The sequence below is a fragment of the Pyrgilauda ruficollis genome, unplaced genomic scaffold, assembly GCF_017590135.1.
Source record: "Pyrgilauda ruficollis isolate IOZ18807 unplaced genomic scaffold, ASM1759013v1 scaffold3, whole genome shotgun sequence".
In the NCBI taxonomy this organism is placed as follows: domain Eukaryota; kingdom Metazoa; phylum Chordata; class Aves; order Passeriformes; family Passeridae; genus Pyrgilauda; species Pyrgilauda ruficollis.
Window position 1 is genome coordinate 4202508 of NW_024524377.1, and position 11097 is coordinate 4213604.

Here is an 11097-nt window from a genome sequence, read left to right on the forward strand (position 1 = left end):
CACTGTGAGCATATTTTTTTTCTCCACACTTAGAGAAGGAGCAATGTTTAATCACCTGTGCCCCTCCAAGATGAGAGTACTCCAAAAACACATCTGTCACCCAAATGAATTTCTGGAAAGGTAGAAACCAATTTTTCCTTAAAGCTCACCTCCCCTGTGTGCAGTTCTGTGTCCTGATTAGTTTTTTAGAACCTGTTCAATATGCGTATTTCTGAAAATCCGGTTCACAGGTTTGCATGTTTAGCAGGCTGGAGAGCCTTTCCAGCACCATATCCCTGCTGAAAACTGCATGGCAATTGATGGTGCTATGAGCTGGGCACCCCCCACAAGTGAAAGAGTGAAAGATGATTATTTAGACACGGTCCTACTCATTTGTATACAAAAATCCCTCATCTGCTCATTTATCTGCCTGGATATCTAATGTTGTGTTGCACATTCTGTGATGACTTGGGGAATGTGTTTTCCTATTTTTGTGTCTAAAAAGTATTGAACGTATCATGGCTTTTATGGAAAATAAGGAATGAATAGCAATAATTACAATTTTGTCACATTTGTTCTTAAAGAAGATTTATGGTATCATAAGCTTAGGGTTAGTATCTAATTATGGAGACTCAGGAGAAGGTCTTGTATTTTTATAGAATTCTAGTGTGGTATTCTTCAGATTTTTTTTGATATAAACACAAAGTAGATACTGAATTTTCTGAAGACTGGTAATTCCTGAATAATAATCAATTACAGTTTGCTTTTAATGCAACTTGTATGTAATATTCCAGACCTGCTAACAAAATATGAATTACTATCAAAGTACAGTGCAGTGAAAGTACACAGTCACATTATAGGTCATACCTTACATACCATGTTTTTAAAGATAAACATTATTTGGTTATTAATCATAAGGGTGTGAGAAAGAGTTCTAGAGCTGTTAGAGGAAGAGTAAGATTGTACCTCTTGTCAAATACTTGAAAAAAATATTTGCATTTGAAACGGGTGTTTTAACTAACTCGCATGTAAACTGATCATAGAGGCATTTCAGAGCAAAACTTTGGTCAAACTTTCACTTTTATCATCCCTTGAGGCTACCGGGCTAATTTGAGAACATTGTTATTACATAAAGAATATTATCTCCATTCTTCTTCTTGCCACTACAAAAATCAAGTGTAAAGAGTAAATCTATGTAACTCAATGAATTATTCCCAATATAGTTACTCACTATAACTTTTTGTTATGAGTTGTGAAATTGAGGGGGGACACACACATGACACACTCTGCTAATCAAAACCTTTTCTGCAAATTAATTTGCCTGCATGAATATTAACAGTACGAGACCCCAGAGATAATTGTAGAGGAAATCAATCATCCTGTTTTGTTTGTCTCTATATTTGGTGTGATTTTCTCTTGCAAACCTATCCTATGATTGCTATGTATACTCTACATATATAATTTCAGGGTTTGGGGGTTTATTTGTTGTGGGTTTTCGGCTTCTTTGGTTTTGGTGGGTTTGTGTATGTGTGTGCGGGGGTGTTTGGGTTTGGTTTGGTGGGGAGTTTTTTGTGTGTTTGGGGGGGGGGGGGTTTTTGGGGTTTTGGTTGGTTGGTTGGTTGGTTTGGGTGGTTGTTTGGTTGTGTGTTTGTTGGGTTTTTTAAATATTATCCAGCTACATGAAACGGATCATCATCCAACTTCTCACCCAAACCCACAGGTGCCAGAGGAGTTCAGAGGGTAACCTGCAGCCCACTCACGTTGCAGACCTTGAAAAGCTTGTAGAACCTCTCATCCCACAATAGGGACCAGCCCTTGCTTCCTTGCCTCTCCTCAGCAGAGGGGAAGAGACAACTTTGAGGACAGAGTTGCCAGTATTTTGAATGACATACAGGACCCCTGCTCTTCCTCCTCCACACTCCTGGACCAGTGACTTCATTCGGAGCCCGCCTGGGGTACCCATGGCAACCCAGGGCTCTACAACACACTTCAAAGAATGTTCTTGAGGGGAAATTCAAAAGCCCGCTTGTATGAACACATCAATCAGAAGGGGGCAAATGCCCCCGTGAGGAGCGTGGCCCCCGCGGGCGCGCCGGGCAAGTGCAATTCCCATGCCCGGGGCGGCAGACAAAGAGCGGCCCGAGGCGCCCGCCCGGAGCCCGAGAGCGCGGCGACATCGCCGGGGAGGAGCCAGACGCGGCTGCCCCGGGGGCGGGGGGGGCAGCCCGGGACCTTTTATAAAGCGGCGCGTCCCGCCAGAAGAGTCGGGGCGTGTTTGGAGCAGCGGCGAGTGGTGTCACTGCGAGAGGCGCAGCTGCGACAGCGGCAACAGTCTGAGAGCGCGGAGCCGTCCGATGGCTCTGAGCATGGACAGCAGCCTCGACAGCATGGATGTAAGTGCCGGGAGCGCGGCCGGCTGCCCATGTGCGCGCTGTTTGCAAACAAAGGTGCCCTCGGCGGAGGCTGCGGGCGGAGGGGTCGGGACAGCGGAGGGGTCTGCGGGATGCGAACGGGCAGGGCTCCCCTCTGAGCCCCGGCCACTGCTGCCTCTGCCTGCAGCGCTTCGGACCTCGGCGCAGCTGCAGCCACTGCAAATTCCAGCTGCAGCACTCCGCTCCTTCTCTGGGGCTCTGCTGCTCGGCCGTCAGTTCGAGTGCCATGTGCTACCTTTGCGGACTGAAAAACGCCGGCAGAGCAATTAGCGCTAGGGCAATGATGAGAGGGGAAGAGGCGAGGAAGTTTGGAGCGGTCTGACTCCGGGGCATGGTATCCCTTTGCCCCGGTGCGCGCCCAGACCTCGGGCTGCCGGCGGGACTGGGAGCGGCGGCAGCGCCCGGCCGTCCCGCCCGCTCCCCGAGCGAAACGAGGCGGCATCCCACTCTTCCGGGGGCAGCTCCTCTGCCGCGGTTTGGAGAGCAGTTAGGAGCAAAAGGGAGATCTCTGCCAAGTCCCAACTTTAGGGCCGCAGTTAATGCCCGCGTGGAGCCGCTGCCTCCGCGTGTGAAGCGCTGCCGATGTCTCGGGCGCGCCCTGCGCGGAGCCTGGGGGTCCGTGGGACACGGGGCATGACAGCAAAAAATCTGAAAACCTTAGGAATTGCACATAGCCAGATGGCACTCTCCCGCCACCTTTGCTTTTAGCGCCGTGGCCAAAACCGTTGGTGGTTTCCTGACGCGCTTTCATGCCCTCACCAAATTTCGCTTCCTTTTTCCACCGCTATGCTCACTTGGTCCGTCTGGCTGCAGTCCCGCGCCGGCCGCGCTCACCCCGGCCCCGCAACCGCACAGGGTGGGAACAAAGGGAGGGAACGTGGACCATCGTGGTGACCCTTCACGGGCTTTGAGTTCCCCTGATTAAGGTCACCTCTCTCTTTCTTTCTTTATGGGCTTTGGGTTTTTTTTCCTTGTCTGAGTGTGTGGAGCTGTCAATTGCTTCTCAGCAGGGAATTCTTGCTATTATTTATCCTTTATTACATCAGCCGAGGGTACCTTCTCTATTTCTCCTTGACCCTATCCTCTTAATGAGAAGGGACTTTGGAGCAGCAGCATTTCTAAGTAATTTTTTTATAGCTCTCTATTGTAGAAGTTAAATGTGATAGGTCATGCTCTTTGTCGACAGACCTCTTGTATCTGGCACTTTCTGGGCTCTCCTGTTTGTAGTGCCCATCTGATAAGAGCACTGAAGTGTCCAGAACCAACGATATTTCTGGGAGTAGCCATTATCTTTCTTTGCTCCTGCATGCCCTGCCCTTAGCAAGATCTTACTCCGCAGAGAAAGACAAAGGAAGTTTTAAAAGTTATTCTTATTTGCTGTGTATTTTATATATGTGTATGTAAACATTGTATTTTCCCACTGGGTTTTCAAAATGTTTGCCCATTTGTGACAGTGAAGACTGTTCAAGCAACCCTTCACATATTGTCATATAGAATAAGTTTTTGCAGAGAAAAAAATCTAATTTAATATTCTTCCTTTTTTTTTTTAGCTGTCCTCTGGGTTATTAATTGAACTTTCTGAAAATGGCACAGATGAGATTGGTTCGGGTGACTATGGAGACTATGAAGAGCCATGCTATCAACATGAGAATGCCGATTTCAACCGGATCTTCTTGCCAACAATCTACTCCATCATCTTCCTAACCGGAATAATTGGCAATGGATTGGTTATTATTGTTATGGGCTACCAGAAGAAGCAGAGAAGCATGACTGATAAATACAGGCTGCACCTCTCTGTGGCTGACCTCCTCTTTGTCATCACCTTGCCATTCTGGTCTGTGGATGCAGCCATTGGCTGGTACTTCGGGAATGTTCTGTGCAAGGCAGTTCATGTCATTTACACAGTCAACCTCTATAGCAGTGTCTTGATTTTGGCCTTCATAAGTTTAGATCGTTACCTGGCAATAGTCCACGCCACCAACAGCCAGCGCCCACGAAAGCTGTTGGCTGAGAAGGTGGTGTATGTAGGTGTGTGGCTGCCAGCTTTGCTTCTGACAGTGCCCGATTTAATCTTCGCCAGTACCAGTGAAGTAGAAGGAAAGTATCTCTGTGATCGCTTGTACCCTCACGAAAACTGGCTGATCTCATTCAGATTCCAGCATATCTTGGTAGGACTTGTCTTGCCTGGTCTAATAATTCTGACTTGCTACTGCATTATCATATCCAAGCTGTCACACTCCAAAGGCCACCAGAAGCGCAAAGCCTTGAAGACCACGGTTATCCTCATCCTTGCCTTCTTTGCCTGCTGGCTGCCATATTATATCGGCATCAGCATCGACACCTTCATCTTGCTGGGAGTCATCAGACACCGCTGCAGCTTGGAGACCATAGTGCACAAATGGATCTCCATCACGGAAGCCCTGGCATTCTTCCACTGCTGCCTGAATCCAATTCTGTATGCCTTCTTGGGTGCCAAGTTCAAAACATCAGCTCAAAATGCCTTGACATCAGTTAGCAGAGGATCAAGCCTCAAGATTCTTTCAAAAGGCAAACGTGCAGGACATTCTTCTGTTTCTACAGAGTCGGAGTCTTCGAGTTTCCATTCCAGCTAACACTGCTCCTTGCCATCATTTTATAAAGAGACACTTTAAAGCTACGCAAGATTTCAGACTGACCATAATGTACAGATTTATTTACAGCTGGAATTTTATATTGTTTCTTTTAGTCTCTGTGAAGTTTAATTGACTTATTTATATAAAAAAACCTTTGGTATTGATGACAAACTGTCTAGGCAGGTCCTGTGGACAAGTGGTTGGTTCACAAAAGTTTTAGTGACTGTATGTATAGATATGTGAACTAAACACTTTGGATTGTAGCAAAGTGACTGTTAAAAGTTTAGAAAATATTTCTCTGTTGTTTATATGTAAATGTTTTTGGTGTTGCTGTTATTCTTAAAAGTTTGCCTGGATATTTTTACCTTACTACAAGATGTTTGGTTTACAATAGCTTAACTGCTGTAGAAATGGCACTTATAACCAAAGCCTCCTGTTACATGCTAGGGTTTTTCCATTCTCAGTAATTGATGGTTTGCAAAATTTTCTGTTCAAGGTAAAATAAAAGTACATGAAAAAAAGTTATTTTGAGTGGTATTTTCATTTCTGGTTGAATTTTTCTCAGTGCCTTTATTTACAATTCTAAATACACAATAATGTCTTAGAAAATTGCAGGTCTTGTGAAAAGCAGGAAAATGAGTTTCAGTACATACTGATTATTCAGTTGACACCTCTGAGTCCCTTGTCATATGTTTTTTTCATTGGAATATATTTGCTGCAGTTAACATTATGTTTGAAATTACTTAAATTGTCACTAAGAGAACTTTTTGAGGCAAAATATCTACAAATGAAAACCAATGTGTTTAAGCAATTGCTAAAGTTTACAGCCTCAGTAGTCAAACTCAGATTACTGCAAGTGCCTAACCTTTATGCCCTGTGTACAAAGTCAATCCTTTCATTTCTTCTGCCTTTGCTGTGGTTCAAAATTTAGTTTCACAAGTTAATACTAATCAAATGTAGCTGAATCAAAGCCTTTTCTGACTAGAAATAAAGTTATTCTATTAAAGTGTATCTGCTCTGAAAAAGGTAAGTGGTTTTCCTCTATGGAGCTTTCCCTATCTTGTCTACATCCAGATTTTCTTAAATTAATATTAAAATCTTTATATTCCTTTTAAAAACACAGAATGTGTGCCAATTCTTGAAAATATTTTCAGTAGGAATCAGCCAGACTATAGGATTACCAATAATTAGTGCTGAAATCTTAATTGACTAGTTAGTAATGTCTTCACATTATTAGAGTGCATTCAGAAGTAATGGATACCCAAGAGAACAGAGCCATTGAGAGTATTTGTACTTACATTAACAAAACAAACAAAACTGTTACTTACATATAAAAAACAACCTAGAAGTCAAAAAAAAAAAAGAAAAAAAAATATCTACTACTTAGAACTGAAACAGGCAACATAGATATTGCAGGGGTATTAACTAAATTTTTCACAGGTACAGCACCCTAGTGATTTTGTGGAGCCAGTACCACTATGCTAAACTATACATTAAATTCCATATTTAATATTAGATATTTTCATAAATACATTACCTTTCTGTTTTCAACTTCCCTTCTCTCCAGTGAGGAGGCTGCAACCTTGACTGCATCCTGCACTCCTTCCCTTGCAATGACAGTAGTAATCATCTGATTCTGTGTTGAGCTGATTCAGTGCTGAACAAGCACAAAACCTGGCAGAAAATAGGTAATTTTCCAGCAATTTAGTGAATTGAATGCGTTCTATGAGGAATCCAACAAGTACTACAAAAGTGCAAGATTTTGTAACCCGGAGCCAGGCAAAGGGAGAGAAAAGTGAGATAAAATGAAAAGGACACAGATTTCCTCCCCCACTTTTAGCAACTAAACTTCTAGATCAGTTAACTCTCAGTGTTTTCTCTCAACATAAATTAACAGCAGAAAAGATGCATTCTCAAGAAACAAAAGGTCTCACTTTGATCAAGTTGTTCCTCCTAAACAGGGCTGAAAAATGAAGAAAACATGGTATAGGAGCAGAACTCCTTAAATGGTTTATTTTTGTTGTTCGTTTGTGTGTTTTCTTAATTTAGTGAGGGTTTCCCTGTGAAGAATTTGCTGTTCTAAATGATTCTGGTTTTCACCCCAGCCCAATCAATCACTGTGATTTAATTGCACTTATAAAATACTTACAGGCTATCAACACACTGCTGCTTATTTGTTGAGGAAATGTTTAGAGCCCCCAGCATTAACTTAGATTATTCCCATTACGCTTCAGTCAACCAACTGCTACCTCAAGCAGAGTTAACAGGAAAGAGAATAAACTCACCAGTCATGTTACTGTCAAAGACCACTAAAAGGACACTAAACAAACAACAGAAAGAATTTGTGTAGAAAATTAATTAACAAAATTTTAAAAAAACTTAAACCCATGCCCCAGAGAGACGATTTTTATAAAACTGGCATTGTTCTCAGTAGAATTAATGAACCTATGGACAGAAGACTGTCTTGAAAAGAAGTGGCAAGTTCTTTGGGGTTTTGCTTCAGCAAGAAAAATGAGTCAAAAGCCACATGTATTTATTCCTAAATAACTTCATATATCTATAAATATGAATATAATATATATTTATACTGTTTACAGAGCAAATATTTGCAAATTGGATGGAGCTGTCATGAAACACAGCAATAAATTATTAATCCAATTCTGTCTTTTTACCTATGAGTAAGTCAGAGAAAATAAGGCAAATTTCTCTTAAATCCACTGAGCTATTCCAAATATACCATGTTGGTAAAAAATATTAATTTGTTCCATTTCAAAACAAAATCACCTTTAGGCTGATATTTTGTTGAAGCTGTGACTTTTTCGATCTTTGTGAAGCAAAAGTGGTCCTGGTAAATGAGTATTTCAAAGTGTAAATTCAGCGACCAAGGCGAATGAACCTAATTTTGTGATTTATACACTGGACAAGTCCACACAGACCAAGAATTTGCCAAAGTTTTTGAAGGGGCTTTCCAAGTCTTTTTCCAAATTACTCCTCTCTAGCACACAGGATAATCATGACATTCTTCAAGATATAGACAATGCATAGTCTCAGCACTTTCTTGAAGTTATAAAATAGCTGTGTCCAAGTAATTTTAAATATGCAACTCAAGACACAGAGCAGAGAACAAATGTGAGTTTGGTTACAAATTGTTGAGTATTGGTTACAAACCAGTTTAAAATGCTATGTGGTCGTTTAAAAGATTTATAATGTATTTACAAAAACTTTTTCCACTGAATTCAGGCACAAAGTATTTTGCTGCAAAAATTATGATTTTTGCAATGTGCCAACAGCAATGCTGGACTAAAACATGGATATTCATCTAATACTCTAATGCACGCATTTTGAGTGCCTGAGATTACTTCGAAATCCTTTGGATCATGCAAGGCTAAACCAAGAATGGAACATGTACGCAAACATACTTTTGCTTCCTCTGAAATGTTGTTTGGATGTGAAGTCAGAACACTTAAAGCAGTGGAGTAAAATGCCATTGTAACCCATTGTTTGTGTGGCAATCCATTATTTGTAGGTGTGTTTTTACTCTGTCTGATCAGGTGGACCCAGCCCACATTAGAGGAGCATGTGGAAAGCTGAGGGGTGTAATGAGGCTGCCCCAGCAAATGTACACTGAGGGCAGTGAGCAGGGGATGTCACTCGCTGCTTTCTTGGCCAGTTTTATGACACAATCATTATACAGGGGCTTGAACTTCTATGCATATACATAAATCAAAACAAAATCACCATGAAAATAAAAAGGAAGTGGCAGTAATAACATGGAGCCATTCATGCAAGTGAATGGTTTATCTTGCAATGGTTGTGCTCTAGTTGGACAATGTACAAAGTGACCACCTCTAGATGTTTGGTTGAAAAGGCCATTTTTTACATTGTTTGGGAAAGGAAACAGCATGACGAGGAAGTACTTCCTTGATCCAGGCATGCCTCCAAAATCCCCTAACAATGGAGTATTCTCATATTCTCATAGTGCTGAAACTTAGGAAACACTTAAGCAGATAGAGCCCCAGAGGTTTTTGCTCAAAGGATGCCACTCCCTCACTTTATGTTTTGAAAGAGCTATACAGACTCTTTTTCACAGCCATAAATCACATGTCAATTGAAATTACATGAGTACTGGGATTATTGCTTATAAAGAAGGCACAGATTTCTTAAAATCATTTCTCTTTAGGTAACATTTTTTCTGTCATTCTTTTCATTTTCTCTGAAAATCTTTCATCTTCCATAGAGCAAAGTTTGAAGAGAATGTTTTAATAACAATTCTCTTACTATCTTCCCACCATTCTAGTTCTATCAGGACATACAATAAAACAATGCTATTCTTATTGGTTTTAAAAACACTTTACTAGAAGCTGATTATTAATGTACTTTGCGTTTGCTTATTTATAAATATGTAACATAAATATATCTACAGGTATATAATGATGTAGATTACCAAGGACCATTTTCAGTTGCTGATACAAGTGATCCAGGCTCCAGCACAGTTACCACTGACTAAAGAGGAGTTCATTATACATGTAGCAGGTATTGATTAAAACTACTATTTTCTTGGAAGGACAGATGGCTTCAGTGACAAACTCCAACTGAATTCAGAGACAGCAGGGTACCTAAAGAAATATGCTTCCTAAAGTGTACAATCTTACAGCCCAAATCAATTACAAATGAAGATTACAAGTTGCTGATTTCACTTGCAGTCAGAGATGTCACGAAGCTAAATCTTTCAGTACAGAACAGGTGGAACTGTTGGGCTGAACATAACAGAAGTAAATTTTCAGCAAAATGGTTCTCTCTTACTGAAGGCTTGCAAGCTTTGCATATCCACCTATCAACAGTCTTGCAGTAATTTGTCTTCAATGGCACAGTGTTTGAAGGAAATAGGTCAACATTTAAAATACTCTTGTCCTTTAGAATTCACACCAGGAACAGATTCTCACCACACAAACAGTAATGCTTGTAATTAGTAATTATGAGGGATTTTTGAAGGGTTACACTGCAAAGACTTCTTTGGCTTCTGTTCTGGTTTGGTATTGACTTGGACTTTTTTGCTGTTTCACAGCTTCTATTCTACTTAACTTTTTCTTTAAAAAATATTTTAATAGTATTTTTAATGGCTTTGTTCTATTAAGACTACGCAAAATATCCAGGACAAACAAGAAAAAGTAAAAAGAAACTTTTTCAAATAAAAAAGTTACAGCTTTGACAACTGTTTCTATGTCTTCTCATGGGTATTTCCAATCCAACATCTGCTTTTCTTTAGCTGAAGGATAAATGACTTCTATATTGTATGAAAAATTTAAACTGAAAGATTGGCTTTACTCTCAAATTTTTTAAAGTGCAATCCCAGCACACATTTGTTTACTTCCTTGGTTCTTTCCTATCCAGCACTTGGTAATGGGGCACATCTTCCAGAGAGGGATCTGGGTAAGAAAGGCTGAGGGGGACATTACCTGCCTGTCAGTGTCACCACTGATATCAGCACAGCTTCAGGAACATGAGCTGCCCAGGAATTCGGCACTCTGCAAGCTACAATGAGACTAGACAGCAATAATTATCACTGGTGATAATCCTAAATTTCTGACACTCTTCAACAGAATAACACAAAATAAATTTGAGAAGTTCAAGTTCATCTTTCCTTAGATTTCCTTTCACAACTCCTTGTATCTTTCTTATGGCTGCTCCATTTCAATACTAGCCTCTCTTAGATGTCTTAGATGAATGTTTTTTGCTTTTTTTTTTTTTTTTTAGGAAAATATTTAGTATTTAAAATGTGTTTAAAAACACTGATTCTGCCATGCCTGAGCATGAGTTCACCAAAGAGAAAAATGTTGGTATGCTTGTTAGTAGAAGATGAAACTGGGGCCTCAGTGTCCACAGATCAATTCCATCTCTAAAATCTGTGGGAAGCAAGAGAACTATGCTGGCGTTTTTACAGACATGTTTTATTGTGATAGCAATAGCTGCGTCTTGTCAAGATTAGGTATGTTGTGAATCTGAAATCTGTTATTCCTGCTCTTTGTGGGAGGAATTACATCTCATAAAAGTGTTAAGGTCACTGCTGGAACTCA

At 40.7% G+C, this 11097-nt stretch overlaps 1 protein-coding gene across 1 annotated transcript; it reads left to right on the forward strand.

Annotated features, from left to right (window-relative positions):
- Nucleotides 1-2246: 2246 nt before the first annotated feature.
- CXCR4 (C-X-C motif chemokine receptor 4) lies at nt 2247-5531 on the forward strand. Its single transcript, XM_041473056.1, has 2 exons — nt 2247-2372; nt 3962-5531. Exons 1-2 carry the CDS (start codon nt 2334-2336, stop codon nt 5021-5023), a joined length of 1101 nt encoding a protein of 366 aa, XP_041328990.1. The 5' UTR covers nt 2247-2333; the 3' UTR covers nt 5024-5531.
- Nucleotides 5532-11097: the final 5566 nt, after the last annotated feature.

Bases quoted from the DNA above. Each gene is read 5' to 3' on its own strand.
- CXCR4 (XM_041473056.1), top strand. From the start codon at position 2,334: ATGGCTCTGAGCATGGACAGCAGCCTCGACAGCATGGAT. The intron at 2,373-3,961 runs GTAAGTGCCGGG...TTTTTTTTTTAG, and splicing joins GCAGCCTCGACAGCATGGAT to CTGTCCTCTGGGTTATTAAT.